Genomic DNA, 24377 nt, shown 5'->3' with positions numbered 1-24377 from the left:
TAGCAGAGCGTGGTTTCGATCCACGGACCTCTGGGTTATGGGCCCAGCACGCTTCCACTGCGCCACTCTGCTTGTTGTCGTTGTAGTAAATGCACATATTTATTAAATACATGTCAGCGTCAGTGTACAATATTTTATTATTTTCTTTTTATGTAAATTTATTAACTAAGGCAATTAAATTTCAAACATTCAATATTCTGAAGCAACTGCGCAAGTAATGCAAGTAAAAAATATTAAACCAGGCAATTTTCTAAAAAATGACGCGAGAACTTTCTAAAAAATGACGCGAGCGCCATCTAGTACTACCACATAAAACTTTAACAGATTCCTGTAGATTATAGATTTTGTCACACGGCAGAAAAGTGGTACTTTTTGTTGAGCAATTAAATTGCAGTAAGCGTAGCAAAACAGCAAAGCCACTTTTCGGCCAAATAACAAATATATATGTTTCTTGCCTCCTGAATCCAAATTTAAAATTTTCTACATGTAAAAGCATTAATTATAATTTTTCTATATTTTTGCAAGGTGTTAAAATGTGTTTTATATTTATTAGGTTCTTGCTTTTATTAAAAATAGTATGTATATCATAAAGTTAAAAGGAAATGTAAACTAACATCTGCAATAATTATAAACATAATATAAACATAAATCAAAAAAACTCATTATTCATTATTCAAATAAAATCTTCTAAATTTGTAAAAAAAGAAAGTTGCTGTCAATCTCGATTGCCCAATAATAAATTTTCATACGCAAAAAATTTACCAAATGCATAAGAATGTTTAATATTGTTTGTAAAAACTACGTTTCTACATATAATCGGCATGTCGTTATAAAAAATCTTAGGTTTATGCATTCATTTTGTGGAAACCACTTTCCCCATATCCAGTTTACGATCGCTCTTCATCCATAATGTACTCAATGCAAATTGCCTTTCAACACTTCCAAGTGCATAAAATCGATGTAAATGAGCTGAAGAAATCAAAGAAAGTAGGTTAAGCAATAGCAATAAGTATTTATTATTCAACAACCCAATTAACAAACTTAAATAAAGTAATGTCTTAGTTTCAACAAAAATTATCTCAACCTAGACAATGTATCCACTGGCAGTAAAACTAACAATTACAGCATAGTAACAAAATGTCGATAAATCAATCACAAAATATATCCATAAACATTAACTAGAAAGCAAAAAAAAAAAGATTCAACACGTCAAAAAATGCTCATAGATTCCTCTAAGTATTTACAAAAACTCCAACTCTTAAGTTCAGTGTATATAATCTTAAGACATTAAAATAGAACTGTGTTAATTTGTAAAAATATATCTAGAAACAACTCTTCTCGCGTCTTCAGTATCTCACTGGCGTCCAGATTCCAGAATGTTCGTCTCTTCGAAAGTAGTGAGGGCGGTTATCCCTAAAGACGGTCACAGCGGGGAACTGGTTGTCTTGTATGTACTTCAGAGTAGCCCGAACCTAGAAAAACAATCAACAAAAACGACTTAAAATTGTAAAAACAAACCTGCATCACGAAATGCGGAGGCTCCACATCTGGCGATGTTGACAAATGCTGTAAGATGAAGTCATCACTTTGCTCGAGCCACAAATCTACGCCACGCAGAGGTTCGTAGTTAAAGGGACCGATTCTAAGGAGACCTAAGCTGCAGTCGTAGATATCTAGCACCTGCAAAAAATATTTGAAAAAAGACTGTTGATAATAGTCGAAGGGTTTACCTGTGATACACCTGTTAGATATCTGGAACATCTTAAAGGTTGATCCGGACCTTTATCTGGAAATGTAGCTGGAAATATTTCCCCGGTTTTTGTGTTAACTCCTATTCCGTAAATAATGGGCCAGTGGATGCCGCCTCTTATTGCAGTATTCAGTTCGCCTACGCAGGCCAGAGTTAAGTCTATTTCTACTGGGTGTTTGTGGAATGACGCTAGAACAAACAGTAGAGAACGTTAATTGCAAATTAAAAAAAAAACGTCAAATTTTATATTGGTTGGTCTTTGTCCCCATTATCAAAGTTTTACTGTACTCTGCATTGTGAAACTCCAAAAAAATCACGCCATCTCAGCAACTCAACAAACATTTCCGACGGCCATCATTTAATAATAATGAATTTATGTTTCTATTTGTTGACATCGTAATCGTGATTTATTACGAATTATCTTGAGATAACGCCTCATATGAACGGACGATTTATGATTTTTCGTCGTGGATTCGAAAGAAAAAATCTCTTCGCGCAGAACACAGAGATAGCCGCTTCGTTATCTCCTCTCTATTCCTTTTAATCGCTCGTTTCAGTCCGAAACGCATAAATCCAAAGTCTAGACTGGAAACTAATTTTCACGAGTACAAAGCATCTGCAGATATCGTGAATAATCCCTCGAAGAATTTATTTTACGACCGTCCAATTAACTCTCCCAATTCGTACTTACTCATGACGTTGTAAAACAGTTCTTCGGAATAATGCCTCGGGTCGGTGAAACCGCCGATCAATTGCAGCTCGATGCGTCCTTCGGGATAACCCAAAGCTAGTTCTTGGACGCGCTGGACCATCGTGCACACCGCTTCGTCGGTGCCGGAGCCGTCGAGGTGCGCCAGCGCCACGGCGCCAGAACCTAAAAAGCGTTATAATACATTAGAAAATTACTAATTTAATTTGAAAGACATCGTCTGGGCTTTTGGAAGTTCTTTTACCGCAGTGGTATAATAAACCTAATGCTCAGCGGGATTATTTTCCATTTGGCCCCCAGCCCGTCCACCGTCCATGCGACCAGAATCCCATTCCACCTTTCCGTAATTATGATTTAGGTGCTTTCGTGCAGCTTATTGTTATTTTACAGTGCCGTTTATCATTAAAACCGCTCGTTAAAATGACCAACACAACTCGGCAGCACCCGAGATTTGTAGGACTTTAAACGGTTGGCCTCCGTGAAATATCGCCGTTAAGTGAAAAAACGACTTAAGCAAATCTTATGGCGGCCGTAATTTCCCCTCTCAATACTTGAATTTCATTGTAATGCTGAAATATCGGTAAGATTTACTCCGCGAATTTGATTAATCGTCGCGTTTTTAACGCGTTAAGAAGGATATATGACGCAACGGAACAACATCGGTCCGAGAGAAGACCCCTGTGGCAAACGTTGTATCAATCAAAAGGTCACCAGCGACTCTTGACACATTTTCCGGGAAAAATCCAGGTGAACGTCGGCGCCGTAAAGTTGGAGAAAAACCGCGTCCCGTTAAAGATTCTTGTCATAAATCCCGTCAAAAATTTACGATATCTATCAAAGTAGACGAGGAGGAGATTTACGACGGTTTTCCGAATTTCTAAACGCTTCTTCGTATTGAAAGAACATCGACGTTCATAAATCACCAGAGCTGCAATTAACGACGAAAATAATTCCAATGGAAAACGGTGCTTTTTAGTTTGATCGATTCTGTGATCATAAGTCATTGTCGCTGAAGAGCTGTCGATATTAAAATGCTATTTGTTATGTGTTTACGTTTGATTGAATATGAGGGGGTCTTGAATGAGAGATAGCGGAAAGATAGCATGTATTAAAAGATATTTTGAAAATAAAAAGGTTTTACATTCAGATTAAAAGTTCAAAAATCACGACGATTAAGAAAAAGTTACTTCATTCTGATATCTGTATAATTTTTAAGATCACATAACAATTTACTACGCAAATGAATTCATTTATAATTCAAATGATTTCATTTCAAGCAATGCTGATGGGAATAAACGCTTCCATTCTAATGACCGTGCTTCGTGTTTCAGTTCAGTATTTCAAAAATTAAAACAATACGCATATCTCAACTCAATTCATTATAGTACTTATTTTAACGCCTTCCTTTCTGCAAGCATTATGTTTGCACTTCGTTTTAATTCCCTTCGTTAAACTCCCCCGAGTCATCATATTTTCCCATTTTCCTCCGCAATTAAACGCAGAAATATGTCAAGCATCTTCATAATTCTTCAGCGCTCGTTCCACGTACACGAGCAAGTGCGAGATGTTGCTTCGATAAAAAGAAAGAACGAGTCTCAGATCATAATGTGCGGTTTACACGTATAATTGCAGGCCACGCTTCGTGAAATTAGTACTTGTAGACCTTTTTCACGCCGCCCCGCTTCAACAGCGACGAAGAAAAAAAACAACGATGACCACGATCGCACACTAATTATTTTACTCAAAGATAGAGAATTGTGCGTGAAAATGCAACGGAAATTAAATTAAAAAGTATCGATTTATTTTTAATTTCAAGTGGCCATTAATAATTCGTTTTGTCTTTGCGGCCATTAATTAGCCGTCGATGAAAAAACAACACAACGTATAATTTGCGGCGCGATTGGATAATGTGAATCGATGGAAAAAAATGGGAAAGCGAGTTAGTGGCTACAATGTGACCAGTACGCGCGATATAAACTCCCGTTTGCCTGCTTTAAAATTCAAGCTTTTATCACAGGTGTTGTAACATCGTAAATTAACGGCTTGATTTAGTGTTCGGTGTTGTATTGTGGTGGGTCGAAATTGACGTTATTACAGTAATGCATTATGCATTTTCGTCCATAGAAAGTGAACGAACCGGATCCGGTTATGAAAGTGCAAGTTGGGAATGATTTTTTGCTGTATTTACAATCATAAATTCATTATGTTTGGGTTTTTATCAAGAATGTCGGCAAAATTTACGATTTTATACGGTCTTATTAAAATTCCACGCCTTCCATAATAATAAGTAACTGTACGGATAATGTTCCTGCCGTTTTTAATAAACGCTCGTGTCGAAAATAATGGATGTCTCATAAAATCATAAATTGTGGTTATCACATGTCCAAGTGCCGTACAGCCGCTCCTTAATTTTTATAGCGACGTATTAGATAACAGAATCTGATTCCAAGTGCAAGATATTAGTGCTTTACGCGACCACAGTTAATATGAATGATTTTAACAAGAGTTGCTTCATTGGAGAATAATAAGAAATTGTAATCACTAATCATGTTCAGTTTTTGGTAAACAATTTCATTGATAAGTAAGAAAAGATTAAGCAGAAATGCAGATTAATAGGTCATTTTTACAATTTATAATACAGAGCGGTCAACTTTATACAAACCGTTTAACGATACCCAAACATAAAACTACTCACGCCACTGCCATAAACCGCTAATTTAATTCCGTTTAATTCCAAATATAATTTTAACAGCGACAATCCTTCACATATCATCTTTAATAAAATTCGCATCGTAAAAATAGTTTCAAACTCACTTAAACCTCATCGAAAATTTCCGGAAACTTTTATGAAGGTGGTATGATTGGTTAGTGAAGAATGAAGCTATTTTATTGGCTTTAAATTAAAAGTTAATTGTCTATAATATCAGACACATTCAATTAATTAGACGAATAAACACTTATGCAATTTATGCAGAATGTATGGGAACTAAACCGGGATCGTAATATGAATAGACATTCATTTTGAACCATTATAACGTCGTGATAATTAATCTCCTTTGTTATAGCCTTGTTAACCTTAATGTTTTTATTGTTTCGCTTTTTGTTTCTTGACAGGAACTACTTTAGTTATGACGGGAATGAAGTACTGATGGATTTTTGGCTTAAGCTAGATGTACACGGATGCTTACCTGAATGTCGTACGACGACAATGAGACATGTCGTTACGTCGTCCGAACCGAGAATGCTCACATTTTCTAAAAAAAAAATTAATTAAAATTATGAACGCTGAGTTTATTTATGTCTACTTACTGTCATGTGGAACTGTGGCGGCTAATTCTCGCTGTTGGACGTAAAGAAGCCCAACAGGGCCGATGACCTTATTAGGGATGGCCAGTAATTGAGCCGCAGTCTCCCGATACACGGGATGAGCATGATAAAGAGATCGGGTGTCCGGCGGGCATTCTTCCTGCAAGACTCCGTTCAACACCAACACCATCCTGCAACTAAAAGATGTGACTCAGAAAACGTTCACTTGACGGCGGAAGTGTTCCAGTGATCTTCAAGATTGATGAAATTGCATCTTAATTTCGTGTGTTTTTGCAATAACGTGATATTTTGTACTCCTGCGACTGCTGGTAATTACTCTTCCTTGGCTTTAATAAATGGCATTTTGTTCTCTGATAAACATGTATTGATTGATGATCTTGTATTTTGAAGGCTGCTATGAAAATTAAAGCAAATTATGCTTGTGGTTTGAGTAACATGTCAGCAGTTGCAGTTATCGATTGGCTGTTGCAATCTTTAAGTAAATATTTTACTTATTTTATTATCTATATGATTTAATTTTATTAGAGTCGTTCTTGCGCCCTTCAGAGTGAGGCAAAAGCTGGTTTTCAATAGTGTTTTCTCAAAAATCTACAAGACTTAAGTAAACTTCAAGAAGTAATCTGGTCGATGGTTTGACTGCAACACAACCCGGAGCCCGGAGAATTTCGTCATATGAACCGGCGCCTCGGTATTTAAACTGAAATATTTTTCTATTCAAAGCGAGCAACAGATACTAATTGGATGCGGTGCGTTAATTAATGGCTTCATTACGATGAGTTGTGTTCTGATCCTCCAGTTCCATGTTCTATTTTTCCTCCTCGGTTGGAGGTTTTTTTTTAATTTATGAAATGCAACAGTGAGACCGATTTGACACCACTTCTTACATAACTAGTTTCAAGCCCCACTTGTCATATTATAATTTTTTTGGTAAGATATCATAGCAGATGTTGCGCCGCCCCCAAAAATCGACTTTTTCCACCCCCGCCCACCTGTTGCATGGAGCCCCCGTAACACGTCGTCGATAAATCACCGTTCGCTTCGCGCTGATGAGCTATAAAACGGCAGAAATGAAATTTCGCAAGCAACCCCGCGATAAATCACACCGATGTTAATTTATCCGAACCAAGAACCATCGGTACTTGATGAATGGAGTGTCCGCGAGGATGTCTCGTCTTTGGCGAGGTGAGTTTTTCTCTTGGTAGAAAAATGACGGAGCGGGTCGCCGCGTGTGCACCAGGTCGGCGATTTATCGTTTTCAATGCAACAAAACGTCCGACCAGAGGCATTATAAATTCCCAGAGACAAATTGTTGTGTGCAAGTGCGCCGTCATCTATGGAGAAACCTGTACGATATAGTATTTTGTTATTTCCCGATTGGAATTAATCATAAGAGGAGATTTATAGCGGAGAGGTTGGCGTCGCCGGGAAATGATGAAACTTTGAAATCCGAACAAAAATCTGGTAAATCATTGGTTACATTTAGCAAAGTTACAGGAGGTAATTACTCAACGTAAATCTCTTGGGGGGCGTTTGACAAAGATTAGAATTTTCGTCTTAAATCAGTTGGTGCGGATCTGCATTGACCTCGTGCTTGTTGTTTTACTTGGGTTATGCGACAATTAATTGGTGCTTCTTCATCGCAAACGACAGGAAATAAGTTAAGATTAAGACATTACATCAGCGTGCAAATTAAGCAAGTGTGTAATTTACGAGAGTTAACACGTTCGCAGACGAGGAGTCTATTGACACAAACGGCAGATGGTGACATACAGTAGAAGCTTATGCCAGTGCAATTTTCACACTTATTAAGTACCCATTAGGTAGTAAAACTTTTCCCCAGAAAGATGATTTTGATATCTCTCCGTTTTTTTTAACTGTTCTAAAATTCGCCACTTCTTTTTGAAATTTTTTTTTGATTCAAATAGTAAAAAATGTAAGCAGCTGATAATGTTCATTGTAATCAAAATGTCGGAAGTCCTAAAATGTGATAATTTTTAGTAAATTCAGAGTTTCATTTGATCAAGAAAAATTTGGAAGCCGAGTATCAAGCATCCAACTTCCAAGTCCAAGGGCGCCGTCTGGAAAAATGCGCCGCCTCATCCCATCAATGGTGTCCGTTAAAAGTTATGTTCCCGGCCTTATATATTATCACTAACTGCGAGTAATTGTGGCATGCGAGTTTTATGGTAGATGGGTTCTATTACGACGTGGGTGGGAGAATTTCATACTCGCACACACCATGTTGTATGAGTGCGCGTACATGTTTTATAAGCTGCGATTTATTTATGGACGTCCATAATGTTTTTCTAAAGGGACACTTTATATGAACGGAGGAGATCGTTCATTGTTGCTGCAATTATTAATGACGTAGAAGCAAACGGTTGATTTACGGTGGCCGTAAAAGAAGACGCCTAGAAAAAAACAACAGGGGCTAGATCTGGTCGATGAGGCGCACACCGAACTGAAAAAAATCATTTCTGTAAATTATTATGATGTTCCGTGACCGCCTGAAGCCGCCCCCACAAAAATTAATTACATCCTAACTGTAAAACAATATTCTCGGACATTTAGAACGAGATCTCGACACAAAGGAGCATCATCGTCCGGCAAGAATACTAATTTCTCACATGTCCATTTAAAACGAGGCTATCAAATTTCTAGCACTTTACAAATGACGGTTATATTTTAATTCTGTCAAATTGATGTGGTCGGAGTGAATATTAACCTCAACCTTGCGGCGCACACCGAGCCCAGGAGTCGGTGATTTAGTGTTGGATTTCGGGACGTTGTTATTCGACGGACGCAATCAATCATCTTCGTATGACTCTATTATGAAAACACTTAAAAAGCAGACAATAAAAGAAGCGGAATTCGCGGCGTCGAGGCGCCACAGTGAAACAATCAAACTTTTCCCCAAAAATAAAAAAAATCTAAGAACAAAAATACTCACTTGATGCCACTACACCGACTGCTACGATAAACCCTGTCGTCTGCTTATCACCAGCCAATAAAACGACCAAGATACTCTTATCACAGCATAAATATGTTTTCGAACGATATCTTTGAATTTTTCCTCATTCTACTTAGCGAAACAATCCCGCTATTGAACGTCTTCGATGAAGAAATTCACTTTCGACGGTAGGAAGAAACCGTACGAAATGGCTTTCGTGCAAGTTTCACTATAATGATCGTTCTTTATTCGTAAATTCGTTTCGATTATGATTCAAAACGGATTTACTTTCGTTAATTGAAAGCAATAATTGGATGTCGTCATTGAGAGATTATGGGAAAATTGTTACGTATCTTTCTGTGAAATTTAGATTTGTGATATTTTCGACTAATAAACTGTTTTTAAGTAGTCTGAGATTAAATTTATTTGTGTATGAACAAAAATATTGCACCGATGGATGAAGAGAAAATGCGGAGAAAGCAAGAAGTTACGTTATTAATTGCTTTCTTGGAAAAATAGAGATAAACCACGTCTAAAAACAATTTTCTTGGCGAGATTTCTAAAATCTACGCTAACGAATTGTGGACAATATAAAATCCATGTATCGTTCTGGGTGTGCGTCCTTTATTGGGATGTATTCAATCTAGTTCAAGCGATAGAATGTCAAAAAAGACAAAGTGCCTCTTCAGCACGTGAGAACAAGCGATCGAAATAAGAAAAAAAATTATAAAAAATTTCTTTTCGATTACAAGAAAATGATCATTGAAATTCGTCCTAATAAAATGCTCATTTTGTATAGTATCTCATTATTAAAACAATACTTTAATAAAAAAAAATTATTGATATCAACACTTTCACACTGCGAATAAAGAAATAAAAAATTAAAATTCGCACTACTATTGAAATTTTCGTTGCTATGGATGGCTTGTTTGTAAAATTCGTGACCATTCGAGACACTTCACGCAAATTCTGCAGTTTGCCAATTTATTGCCAGCAAAATCAAAACTAGTCCATAAAAAAGTATAGTCTTTTTTTTCTAATCCTATGAAATTGAGAAAAAAATTGTACGATTCACGTGAACAAGCAAATATTATTTACTCAAAAACATTATCTCTAAGATTTTCATCTTTATTCACTTACACCATAAATAGGTATTTTATAAAACCATAAATTTAGCACCTTATCCAGAATAACTTCCTTCATTCTCCAGAACATTCTTCCAGACAATTCTTCATAAATGGAGCAAAAGAACCGACTTTTAAGATCGGATATCCCCACCAAAATATGAAAAGAATTTTTTACAATTTTTGGGTACTCTTCGGACGCTTCTTTACAGGTGCTTTTTGACAGAATTGAAATTAACAAAAATAACGGTGATAATAATAAAATTGCTGTCCAAGCAATCCAAGCATTCTTCAACTTTCTGACTTACATAAAGTTTACCCGAGTTAAGACAATAACGTTAATTAAAACAATGACATTATTAATCCTTGATAGTATGAATTAAATCCATGCACTGCAATGTAGAGTTCAAACTTGATAACCTTTCGGTTTTACCAGCGATTCCAAACAGCTTATTTTTAATTTAGGATCCAACTTTTGATATGTTTCTAAAATATACTAAAACATATAAAACTCTACTCAATCATTCCAGCATCTCGTCATGTAAACTTGACGTGTCCAATTAAGCCCGCTTACTCGCCTGATTACGTCCAATTGATTTCCACAATCGCCATTACGCGTGCCAGTGGCGCCACAACTACTCATAAATATGCAAATAGCAATTTTGTCTGAACTTACCTTCAACGCGTCCCGAGCCCCCTTGGCATCGATCCTGCAACAAAAAATCTTAAATTATATGGAAAAAAAAATGCGATCAGTCGTGATCTTGTCTATCCAGATCGCGATAAGCTAGCCCGATAAATCTAATTTTGATTGTTTCGTGCCGTTGGAAAGTTGGATTTAATTTAGAGGTCCATTAAGTGCGATCACAATATAACCATTATGGACTTTTCATGGGCGATGCAGAACGGGGCGAAAAATTCAGGTCGCCCACGATCACGAGACGTTCACTTATTGTACTTCGCCGTCATCCACGGGTGTCTTTGTTGGTGGAGGAAAAATGATCTCTGCGGTGTCGAGTGTTGATAATCCATCAGATTTCAATGAGAGATTTGTAGAGGAGGCGGTAATTAGTGGGAATCTTTAGATCGACCAGTCATTGTCAGACAAACGCGGTTGTGTTCGAGTTTCACTCTCCGTAAAGACAATAAAAAGTTACAGACACCTATTTCCAAAATGTTTTGTTCCTTTGAAGACACAGTGGCCTCGAAGATTCTGCAAGAATTCCGCTTCGGAAAGTTACAAATTAATAAACTGCTCTAGCGGCGTCCTAATTTGAATAAAAAACGCGTAGTATAGCCATCATGCTGCGGTGAAAAAAACGATTCGTATACTAGGTAGTCTAACGTTAACGACCTCTCAGGTCACCAGATCTGAGTCCTCTCAAGTTTTGTCGTAATTACGGCGGATTCCCCGAATCAAATCAAAGGATCAAAAAAAGTCCAAAAACGATCGTGTAAATTCCGATATTTATTTTACGTTAGATGTTATCGATTTAATGGCAAAATTAATCGCCCCGTCTCTAATTACCGTGTTTCGGACGCCACTGCGAAAAAATGAGACAACGATATAAATCCAGTCGGCGCTGGCAAATTGCCAAGTATGACAGATATATCGCAGGCGGCATCGACGACAACCCACCTGTTAGCCGCCTTGACACATGTAACGTTCTGAAGCAACAAGTCGCTTTTTTCAGCCTCCACTTCCAGTTTCAGCGCTGCTGCCGGATCCGAGTCCTATGGAATCGCCTTGGTCGTGCGAAAAATCTCATCTGTCTTAATTCGTTCTACGTGTGATTGTACAATGACTGTTTTGACAGGAACACCACAAGGAAGCGTCTTGCGTTGATCGTCTCATCATCAATTATATCGATAAAGTCGAAACGTAGCTACGAAATGTACATGACGTTGCCTCTTTCAAACTAATGGATATTGTTCACACCTCTCGCCTTTGAGAGTGTAGATATGCGCATATTGAGTAACACTGACAACATGTTCGTGGATGTACAACTTGTAGCGAGAGATGGATGGAATGGTGTTGTGGGATTTGGAGCTGTAGCTGTCAGAACGACAACGAAAAATAATAAGCGGAAAGCATGCAGTGAATAAATTTGATTAGGTCGCAGATAACGGTTAACTGATCGCTATCGACGATCAAAATATTCGATTTGGGTGGAGGATGTAAATACGTTTGATTGATTGATTGTGAACCTACATCCACGTATGGCTGAATTAAAGCCATGACGCACGTGCGAGCTAGATCTATCTGCAGATCAAACCATTGTCACTTTGTTAACTGTCCTAGTTCAATTCTTAAACCATTTCTTTGGTTGCGTTCCACAGGACTCTATGTTAAGCTCTTGTCTAATTCAGAAAAAAGACAAAACCTTGATATAAACATCGCCAGGAAGCCAACGCCGGATTTTTCCGGGTTGTGTCAGCCCGCTCGATCAGACCGATCTCCCATGTGAAAAAATCACCTCCTATCGCTCCATTCACTATCGTAATTGGAAAACCGTGTTGACAAAGGCGAGTTCATTGATTTGTTTATGCGTCTGTCATTGGGATTCTTCTCTTGTAATAAATAAAGCCGATAGTATTTACGAAAATCATCGAAGCGTTTCTAAGCTGTAATTAAATTGAGTCTCGGGGTCTTTTATGGTGTTGCCGCATTATATGGTAAAACGACGAGGAAACGTGAAACTTGTGATTTAAGTACAAATTATTGGGTATGATATATGCTTATTGGAACCGCATGTGCGAAATGAAAAAGTGGCGTCAACATGATTTCTAACAGTGATTTCTGGCAAAACTCCTGTGAACTCACCGTTTATTTTCAAATCGAGATGAGCTGTTCAAGTTCACACGAGGTGCAAACAGCATGAAATTGCACAGTTCGATCCTGTACGACCGCTGAAATATAACAATGTTGCTAGAGAACGAGCGAAGAACAAGGCGGTTCCGCAGTTCTAACCATCAACACGTTGCTTAAAGACTTCATTACATTCCATGGAGCATGCAATTAAAAGCACGAAGGAAAATTCTAAACAGAAGACGCATAAAAAACGTGTCATTATAATTTATGGATCCACCGTTTTTTATTTATATTTGTTATTAGTGGCTTTTACGGTGTGCTTAATGAAATGAACACTTAAGTAAACATATCGATAAATTCCTAAAAAATGTGATTTATGGTGGAATTGGAGTTAGATTGGTGACATTTCTTTTTTGTTTTGGACCAAGATCCTTTTAAGCAACCGGTTTTGAAGTGATTTAGATAATAATTAATTAAATGTATCGTTAATAATTCAGATTTTCGGTTTTGGGCTTTCATCGATTTTGCGTTATTCTTCATTATTAAAAAAATCTAAATTCTAGTAAAACGAGGTCATTTCAAAGCTTACAAAAATTATTTTCTAGCTTATCCTTTATTTTCTTACTGTTTCCCTTCAGATTGTATCGCTTTTTCATGGAAACCAAGTTTTCTAATAAGTGTTTAGAACAATTCGATAGTATAATACGATCTATTTTTAGGAGCTAAATTTTGGCCTTAATTTGAAACAATATTCTTCGTCTTTTATCTTTTCGCACCCGTTACATCCTCAACTTATTTTTAACCAATTATAAAAGTTAACAAAGGCAACATAAAATCAAAACATAAAAACCATGTTGCTCGAGAAGACGATCTCAGAACCAATTTCCTTCATCTTAATTTTTTCCCCTCTACATCCAGTTCATCGACGCAGCCATTATGATGCATTCTTGTTTTTAATACCCGACGCGTACAACTACACTTGTTCTCGATCTTTTAAAAACGGCGATTTGATTGACGGCCGCACTCAATCATACGAGAATTGAGCTGTAAGAACAATGGTCACGTGCTGTGGAACGCCGGAAAATGTGACAACTACGAGAGATTTCCTGTTTTGACCTGGCAAGTTAATTACGGAGCAGGCGGATAATTGCTTTGAAAAAAAACTGAAGAATATAGCAACGTGGCGTCACGCAGGGAACATGGACTATCCTGTTTAGTATTTTCCTAGGAAAAGGATTTTAACATTTGGGCTTTCGATGACGGAAATGCTGTCCGTGTATCATTACCTAGGCCACGATCTGTATCAACTGGGCATTGTTATGGTATAATAGGAGAATAATGGTGCTCTGGGACAGTACAATTTATTATTTCCATAACATAACGGAGGTGAAATGGGCAGACAGACACGACACCGCCATCAGCTCACAATGGTGTCGTCTTTTCGAAAAACTCCGGGTTTTTGACCGAAACGATTAGCTGTCGATTATAAATCAGTTATAATTACGTGTCAAGTGTGGGTCCGTTCACATGTTGGTACCGCCGTATATCATGCTTGCACATTAGGAAAATCGAGAGAAATCGTGAAGGCAATCCGTCTTGTCTCTTAACTAGATAGGAAAAAATCGGTGGAATCGCTCAAAACTCATAAATAAACCTAGGACGGTGGCTTTCGTTTTTAAGTCCGTCGTTTGTGGCTTGTTTTACAACGGCTACAAATTAAGTGTCGACGTTGTTGATAAATATTTCGGTATTTCGATTCTATATTCGAAATAGGTTTTTGAGATGAATGGCGGCGATTAAACGATAACAGCGATGAGATTTATCAAAAGTGATGAAATAATTTCGGAATTTCGAAAAATGATATGGATGATGCGAACGTGGGCGCTGTAGGTACAACATCCGCTTCGTTTTATGAATAATAATTAGACACTTGCTGACTTGGTTATTAAATTAAATAAATCAAATTTTAGCCGAAAAAGCTCCAAGCATTCAGCGGTGAAAAACGCAGATTTAACAATTATTATTACTCAATACTCAACAAATATTGAAAAAAATGTACTGGAGAAGTGGAAAATCATTTCTAAAGTAAAATTCCGTTTTGTCCCATCAGGTCAGGACTCAAAGGTACTATCGGCGACACCGAAATGTGAACGACTTTTTCGTTGCCATGGATTTTTCTCTGAATTTCCATAATGTAAATCAGACTTTGACCAGTGGCGTTTTTTTTTATTTTTTTCTAAACATTTTATTTTACCTATACAACTCTTACTAATCAGCAGCCACTACTCTTAGCGACCGATTTTCATCAAATTTTGGAATAGTTCTTGGTTTTTTGACTACAGTTCAATGTTTAGCCGATTTTAACTATCTACTGTCATCAATTGTCATAAATGGCAATTAAAAGTGCGCCTATGATTTAAAGTCATAATTACGCTAAACAATTTTGCCGTACACAATTCGGTGTCGTCGATAGTATGTGCAAAAGTTTTTTTTTGAGTTCACTCCGTTTATTTAGTCAGTTTTGCTTAACAACTTGCGAAATTAAGAAACTTTATAATATAGGTACATCATTGAACAGGTAAAAAAAGGTAAAATTGTTTTTTTTATAATACATATAAATAAATTTGACAACATTTTTTTATCAATATTGATAATTTATGCGCCTCACATTTTTTTTTTTAATTTTTGATATCTTTATCGCTTACTGCCACCAGCTTACCTGAAAAAAAGTTCAAAAAATAAAATTTCAGTAACATCCATGTCCCCATTTTGTGCCAACTATTGTGTTTGTGTTTAATACAAGTTACTTATTGTGCTTCCCAAAAAATTTTGAACAACTGTTTTCAAAGATTTCCAACTGATTTTTTTGTCTATAAACAAACCAAGAACTCTTCATTAAGAAGCTGCGCTAGCATTGAAGTCATTCTAAAATTTAATGTGTCTACAAATTATGATTTTTTAAACAATGGCAAAGATTTTTTTATGAAATCGTCAAAAAATAACAAAAAGTTGTAATTTTTTACAAAACTTGTTTTTTTGTCCTGCAACTTCTAAACGATAGGAGAGGGCAATGCATTTGTCATCGCGTCAAAAAGGCAAAATCTCATAAAATTTCATAACTTTGCAAGTTTTCAAAACAAAATAAAGACAACAATTTTTCCAAAAGGTGCTAAGGGTTGTACGAAGAGCAGAAGAAGCAAAGCATCAACTGAAAAAAAGGAAGAAAAGGGGAACAACAACCACAATAGACAATACAGTCACAATTTGTTCATGTTGGTTGTAAATAGTATCATCTAATAACGCGAGTAGGTTTTTTCTTTATGCACTTCACAGCAGTGGCCCTAAAACCGCTCCTTGTGGTGCTTATAAACCCTGCTTTTTATAGCGTTGCTCACGATTTAGAAAGCCTATCGTAATTCCAGCTGCAACATCTCTGCCGCCAATAAAAATTCAATATTTACGTCTCTCCTAATAGAAACCGATACGTCTTCCAGCAAAGAAAAACCATGAAAATAATTTACAGTCCATGGTGGTACCGCACACTTCTTCCGAAACAGCTGGGTTTTTTCTCCGCGGATCTTCGTTTATTAATATTCATCGTGACCAGTTATTAAAACGTCCGGGATCGGACTTATGTAAATAAATAACGTGTAAAATAATTTAGTACCTGTTGCGTAACATTCGACGGTGAATCTGAGACAGATATCGGATCGTGCTGGCAATGGACCACACACGAGAACTATTAGGTGTTGTTTGCGGAAGAGCTGCGGTGTAATCAGTGATTCCTAATTTAATTTTTTAATTTTGACCTACATTCCCGTTCCCACGGCGTTAATATGGAGATTCAAGCGATGGAAATCTGGAGTGGATTTTTCTTGTAGGTGCTGGAGTAACGGAGATCTTGTGGGTGGAGGCGCCGAGATCGAGATGCGCGAAGATATCGAAATTCCTTTTCAAGAGACTTTATCGACTTATGTATCGTGAGTGCTACCGAGCAACAATTTCGGCAACAGTTATAAAGAAGTGGCACCCTTTTTCGGGAATTTTCTTACGTGGGCTTAGAAAAACATTCCACTGCCGAGACAAGCAATAAAATCAGTCAAAACTTCTTCATTTATCGTCATTCGATATGAATATTTAAATTTGGCGATCGAACGACAACGTCCGTCTGATATTTACGATACCCTCTAATGAACGCTATGTTCCGTCATTCTTATTAACAATTCAAGAACATGACAGTTCAAACGAACAATACCGTGTAGCCTTGCATTCATTAATTCCATTGGACGCGTGGGCAGATCGAATTAGTCTAGACGCCACTTTTTGTGGTATGAAATTATGTTTGGTTATCAGAGAAGGGTTGGTTATAATTTTAATACTAAGGATTAAGTGACAGTCCATAATCACAACCAAAATTTCTTTTGATCATACGACTTTCTATACCTTATAATTTGGTGCTCTTCAAAAATATCCTTTGCTGTATTTGATTTATTTGTCATTTGATTAAAATTTATTACAACGTGTGGCTTATAAATTTTCCAAATTATAGCTTAGGTTCAATAACCGATTGTTTATTTATTTAAGTCTAGAAAGACATTTTTAATGTAATCGAGCTTATAAACATGAGGGAAACCTGCACAAAAAAACAGTGGGAACCCAAAATTAGTCGTGTTAAAGCATACAATTTTAAAAAATATGTCTTTGTAATCCGGATAAGATTGTTCGGTAATCCGAAGTTTTGATTTATTAAGCAATCCACTTTTCACTTCAGAGAACTGAAAGATTAACTTAATTACATGGTCTGGGAACTTTTCCTACACGTTATGTTTATTTAGGTCAAAATTATTTGTTGTTAAAATTTAGATTTTATTTTATTTCGCTGTTTTATCTCAGTCATCAGAACTCTTTGATAATCCGAATTGATGGTTTTAGTTAGTCCGGATTAACGAGTCTGTAGTGTATTTACAAAATTGAAATATCGTACTAGAATTTGGTCGTTAGTCAAACTGGAACTATTACGCCCAAGAACCTGTCATTATAAATCAAGAATTTAGCATTCGACAAAATAAAAATTGCCGATTTTTTTTAAATTTATGTTATTTTAAGTGGCTATTACTCCACCCTTCATCTCCGCACAAGATAATCTTAATTCTATACATTTAATGCTTCACCTTGTTGCTTAAATGATATAAAGACCACATTGTTTGCTGATGAGAATTTACAGCTAAACAATCACAGCAATTTACTTGGATGATGTAGAGCACGTGATTAGCGCTGCACCAAGAAAATAGCTAAAATAATAGCTATCTTCATTATTAACTCCTCGAAATGAATGTACAAGCATTGTAAGGCATTAAAATTGTTAAAACATCCTCATTCACTCAGGAAGTTCGCGAATTTAAGAAGAGATTTTTTTCTTGGTCTAAACCAATGGGAATATTCTGCCAGCACGATCACAGTGCCGGGATTAAAATATACAAGCGATTACAAATCTGCATTTATTGAACTTAACATTATGACCTTTCTTTCACTTGATATAATCAACGGTTTCACATTAGACAGCAGTTTAATATTAACAAGGATAATAAAATTTGTGTACTTCGACCCAGAAACAATAAAAAAAGAACACCTGACAACTATATTATTAGATGGTTTTTAGAATGACGATAAGGACGAAAAAGTTGAGAAAGCAGTGTATTTACACCTATGAAGGTCACTTTTGACACATTTCAATGAATCGATTGAATTTTCTTTTGAATATGGATGTCATTATAAGGTAATGTAAAGTCGTAGACATAATTCCCCCTTGTTTTTCTCTAACAATAAACCATAACATGTAATTGTTATTACATTTGATCTAACCTGTTAACCTCCGAAAAAAGCTTCAAAATACATTGTCACAATCTAAATCTACTTATAAATACCTCAGACGCTAAATCTACTGCTTGGTTGCTGACACAAATCTTTTCTTTTTTTCCCCAACATAAACTGAGTGTCTTCTGGTAACTTCTTGCGCGCTAACGCGTGTTCGAGGTTGTGTTGCGGTGGCGGAGCGACCGAACCTCACAACGGACAAGACACAACTAAAAGGAAACTATCGAGGAATCTAGAGAATGAGCCAGTTGACAGAACGAGCGTGGGCAGAGCTTTCGGTATTCGCTAGGTGTTAGGAGGAGGAAGCTCGAGTGAACAGTTGCTCCAAGCTTAGGGAGGCGGCGAAGTGGCGGCAACACGCAGGGTAAGAAGGGGAAAGAGGGATTAATTTAAAGTCCAGTGGCCAGAAACGACCCACATCAGAATTAATTCATTAATAAAAGAGTGATCATTTGTTGGAGAGTTTCGTGGTTTGCGCGGAAAGAAAAAGTCGAGAAAGAGATTAATTGCTGTTGGGATAGCGGTCATAACAGCCAAGTTTGGGCGCTGCTGAAGAATCTGGATTTGAAATTTATGAAAAATTAAGTAAGGATTTAAAAAAAGAGATTTAAGAAGCTCGGTTGAACGTAGCGATTCTAAAATTAGAGCATAGAAATGCAAAAAATATAAATGGAAATGCCATCCAATCAAACCCACAAAGATCCCATTTCTCTCAGTAATTTCCTGTTCAACAACACCAACGATCGCAGCTGTCGCATGGACATCATTACTTCAATTAACTCTAACGAAACACAACGAACGAACGCAAAGGAGGGACCACGTTGCATAACCGCCGCCCATCAAAACGAATATAAGAGAATCCATCGATAATTGTTGCAAAGCTACATCTCCGCCTCGACCACATTACTTATTGCGTATAACGAGTAATTTCTGTAGCCATATAATTACTGCCCAGAAAATTAGTGCTCACCTGCTTATTAACCCGCATGAAAAATAATAACAGCAACGTCCGAACAAAGCTAAATGTTTTCTAATGCCGTGTTTGCTGATTCAATTAAAGAACCGATATTGGAGATGCACGAGAATTTATAACGCCGATATCGAGACTACATAAACAATGGAGTCAAACGGTGAATTTCCTGGTTCTTGGCGGCGCTGGTATTCCACGATCTTCTTCCTTTGGAGGAGCCGTCGTGAACGTCGTTAAAACGGAGCGACACACTTGGAAATTAGACGAAAGGGCGGTCGTGACCTGGAGGTTCCACGCTATTCCAGTGTAGTTCCCCGATTTTGACCCCAAAAATTAAGAACATGTTTCAAATTTTGTGCCTCTAGTCAATCGCCAAACGCTCGCAGATGTAATAAACATTTACTGCTCGAAGTTTGTACGGCAAAAGTCAAGAGTCGTCTACACGACAAGAGTGAAAAATCGGCGGGTGAATATATGGTGGTCCTTCCAGTTTTATACGAGATTTTGCTAATCTTTAACAAGGAAAAGCAATTCAACATTTTTAATTAGCGACACTTCGTCGGCGCCTTCAACTGTATTATCTCGTCCTGAAATAGTGGTATAAAATTTCCTCTTCGTCCGTCATCAATAAATTCCAAAAGCGACCGGTTCACGTTGCCCAATATCTGAATAAAAAAACCGCACACCCAACATTTATTTATTATATCCTCGATACAATCCAAGAAAGTCAGTACCGTTGTCGCGAGATTAACCGGCGCCTAATCTTTCCACATTAATAATTATATATTTGGCAGATGCTCGGCGACATTAATCAACTTCTTTCTCGGACGTTGAGTCGAGGAATTACCGCAATTAATTTGGACGTGCCTCTCGCGTGCATCGCATTCAAAATTGTGCTGTTTTTTTTAAATGGAGACGTCACGGAAGAAGTGCGATAAAATCTTGGTGTATAAATTTAATCAATGACAGGTGAGCGCATGGCGATATCAATAATAAATCACTGTGGAACGCAGTTCGCGAATAATTAAGTGCATAACGCCGTTACGACGTCTTGGTATTGTTTGCAAATGAGCGTAAATGTTGCACGTCAGCGGTGTTAAGTGGACGTGTTCGGAAGGAGAGGAAATGTGACTTACCTGGAGATGGGGCGGAATGGAGGCGAGATAGATCTGCAACAAAAAAAATCTATAAATAAAACGGCTCCGTTACTTCTTGCTATCCTGACTATTTTAAGAATACAAAAGTTCAAAAATTGGTCCTTGAGATCTCGCCCAATCGTTTGAGACTTTTGATTTTAATTTCAGTGTCAATCTGAAATTTCCCCAAGCTCGTTTGGTGACCAGCATTTGACCCTGAAAATCCTCCGAATCAAGATTTGCCTATTAAAATTAACCATCCGCAGGTGCGCTTTGTTTATTCCTATGGAACTCGCACATAACGAACATCTTTATCTAATCACAACGTGTGCCGCTGCATTATCACATTATGAAGCAACGAGGCGACGGTCGATCGCTAAATATCAAGATATAAGAAGAAAATACGAGCGAGATGGTATCTCGTGAAATATCGAAAACGGACGGCATTCCACTGATGCAAAAAGCGGTTTGACTCTAGTCCTTTAAGATCCTTTTTCAGTGCGACCGTGCAGCTGGTAGCTGGAACAATAACATGTTACTGGACGGAAATATATTCCAGTAAATCTTGAAGCGCGTGTTGCGAGAAGAAAGCGCACCCAGCACAACAATGATGAGGGAATGCCAGACCCAACAGACTGACCTGCGATTTCTAGCATCGATTTTTCCGAGAGAGTTTAATTTAATTGGGACGGTTGAGACAAAGTGTCAACTGCAAGAATACGAAAATTTTCCACAACCACAAATCCGCAGCTTGGTTAGAACCAGACGTTTTAATAGGTAAATAAACACTTCGGTTTATTACTGGGTGATGGTTTTCTTTATAATATTGTTGGTATAATTTCGCGCCCCATAAAGAATCAACGTAATGTGCGGTAACAACTAAATTATAATTGTAATTTCATTAAAAACCATAATAACGCGACAGAGAAAAAGCCAAACGGATAATTAACCAATCAGAAAACGTGAAGTGGGTTGGTAGGTATGTCAATCTAAATGAAACACTGAAAGATAATCATCTACATGCACTAAGAGCCATGGATAAAAATGAACATTGTGCATACCCCCATTACCTTTCGTGCGTCAATAAATGTCAAATATGGACGTCTGTGTCGTAAACGTTTCATTATATTAACTCTGATTTTTAACGACTTCACGTTGGAGTTTCACTAATTTACAAGTACAGTAGCGCCCAAAAGATCAAAGTTATTCAAAAACAGAATCCTGGGACTTTCTAAAATTAACGACTCTCCTTTCAGAGGCGTACTAATTTTTCCGTCTTGAAAACCAGCGTAATCGATCTATGATCTACCCCGCTGGGAAAAGGACTGTTAACAAGTGTTGGTACAAATACAAATGGGTTTGAGTATTGGGTGCGGGCGGTAATATTAATAAAAAAACTGAAATGTCGTGTACCATTGAGATTTATGATCGATGTCTAGCAGCTGCTGGTTCTTTTATTTTTTTCTTTAAAAATTTTCAACGCTAAACTAAAGCGGAAAATTGATTTATCGGTAAAAATGTACAATCATACGTTTTGATTAATTAATAAATTTAAAAGGAAGTACACCTATATTGCTAGTTTGAAAAATGAAATCTCAATGACATAAATTTTTACTGACAAGGTTACAAATTTGAAATAAAATATTCAACGAAATATGAGAAAAAAAGGATAATAAATAAAGTTTATGTATGCATAATGGACAAAAATGTCACGCTAAAAAGAAATAAAAATATAATATAATAAGATGGACGTTGAAATTTATTGGTTCCTTTTTCGAACAGCTGGGGCTTAAAATAAAACGTCTCATCAAGGTAATTAAATGATTGCAGGTAGCAATAATAAAACAGGAAGATGAAAGAGTAAATAAACCGATACCAATAAAAACTAAACTCATTTTTATTTCAACCCGAACATTGAACATTTCCGCACGATTGTGCACATTTTATGTTTCGGATCTCGTTTTTCCAAAACCGTAAAATTCCACACGTTGGTTTGCGTATTTTTTCTTGCTTCGTAATCCATGCGTGTCTCTTCTTCCAATAAACCTCGCTCGTTAAACACGGCATTTGCCAATAAAACGCGATATTTGACAGACTTAATTAACCGCGTGATCTCAACCCCGCCTGCGTTTTTCCAATGTAATTGAGATGAATGAAGGGAAGGTCCATGAATTCGAAGGCGACGTTCAGACACGCTCCTGGAGGGACCTTCGACCTCCGACCCCGCGATCTTTCGTTGGTAAACATTGCGTGGCCATGGAGGGCACGTGCTGTTGAGGTAGGTCGACAGAGGAAAAAAGGGGTCGACACGAAGAGTCGTAAATTTCGGGTTTTAAATCGATCGTAGCTTAGGCCCGTTATGAGATTCATTATGTATTCTGCGAGACAAGAATTGAAGTCATTAAGGTAGATGGACGTCGGACCTGGCTGTAAACTGCGAGGAAAATAGTACAAGCGAAGATAGAGGTATTTTTAAACTGTCCAAATTTGGTCTGACCTTTGATCTTTTATCTATTTACTAGAATTTATTGCACATTTTTTCGTGGTCGTACCTTTTCCGTTGGTCATTATTTAATGACTATTTTTGATAAAATAATGTTTTGAACACATGTCGAAGATAAGAGATAACAACGTCATAAAACTCATAAAAATATGCGCTTCTTGAAGCTAATCCTGAAATGTCAATATTTTGTTCTTTTGACCGACACTCAAATTCTAATCACACTAATTTGAATATCCCATCTCCGATCGTAAATCAGATAATCCATCGGAGCCACACAAATCGTCTGCCCATTAATACTGATTTTCTCTTGTCCGCTTAGTTTTACTGTTTTCAATAGAACAATATCAACTGCCATAAAATTTGACGTCTTTCCACCAACACCGAAAACCTTCCGTACGTCCATTAGCCTAAGAATTATGAATTTTAGCTTTTTATCCCGTTGTTACACAAATAACGTACTCACCTGCTGCGTAATGGTCTGTAAGATGAAACCAGTAACTAAGTAAATGAAGATTTATTATTTTCGGTCGGGATAATACGCGGTTTAACGCTTCTCGTAAGAAGAGTCTGCAGGAACGGTTATTTTCACGTTTAACCCACATCGCGAATGATGCAGTTATTGTGTTCAGAGCGTTGCACACGACGATGGGATGAATTATGGTACCGGAATCGAAAGATGGGTATAAATCAAGCCGAAATTTTTGCACTAGACTGTGGTTTGGAAGCACATTCTCGTTAAGCAAAGTCACTTTTCATCGCTTCAACCATTAAATCACCTTCTATTAAAATTTATTGTTGTTCCTTTACCACATGATAGATTAACAAATTTTGTCATTTTTCTTAAAGACGTGTTATCTACACTGTTTGATCACAAGCCATTTGTATAGCAACTTTTCCCATGAAATTTCCTCGGCGTCTAACGATCGTTTCAGAAAATAGGTACCTCATCTTCGTCTATTGCTTTTAAACCCTTCTTCTGTAACCTAAGCATTTTGCTCTTCCATCTCCATTACAGTTATTACTACTATCTGATGGTCAATTGGCACGATCCTCTTTTTTCTAACCCCGATCAAAGCAAACATAACTCTTGTTGTCTCCGCCCGATCCATCGATTCCGTCTTTTGGTTTTAACAGGTAAGATAATCCTCAATATCCTTTCTGGCTTAATTATCGCCTCCACTCTGTATCAATTTCTGATTACTCCATGCATGTTACCTCGAAC

General features: G+C 37.2%; 1 protein-coding gene and 1 non-coding gene across 2 annotated transcripts; both read right to left on the bottom strand.

Moving 5' to 3' along the window:
* Positions 1–72, bottom strand: TRNAM-CAU (transfer RNA methionine (anticodon CAU)). The gene has a single exon. It is a non-coding gene; the product is annotated as a tRNA-Met (tRNA).
* Positions 73–992: 920 nt separating this feature from the next.
* Ntan1 (N-terminal amidohydrolase 1) lies at positions 993–18780 on the bottom strand. The gene is made up of 8 exons (XM_088050427.1): positions 18597–18780; positions 10537–10570; positions 5769–5962; positions 5648–5713; positions 2442–2624; positions 1731–1939; positions 1519–1680; positions 993–1472 (listed from the first exon to the last, which is right to left on the bottom strand). The coding sequence occupies exons 3-8, from the start codon at positions 5953–5955 to the stop codon at positions 1347–1349; spliced, it is 933 nt and encodes a 310-aa protein (XP_087906553.1). The 5' UTR covers positions 5956–5962; positions 10537–10570; positions 18597–18780; the 3' UTR covers positions 993–1346.
* Between the last annotated feature and the right edge of the window lie 5597 nt (positions 18781–24377).

This window comes from Gnatocerus cornutus, chromosome 2 (assembly GCF_029298725.1).
Source record: "Gnatocerus cornutus isolate USDA-ARS CGAHR chromosome 2, icGnaCorn1.1, whole genome shotgun sequence".
NCBI lineage: Eukaryota > Metazoa > Arthropoda > Insecta > Coleoptera > Tenebrionidae > Gnatocerus > Gnatocerus cornutus.
This window is presented reverse-complemented; position numbering and strand designations above follow the sequence as displayed.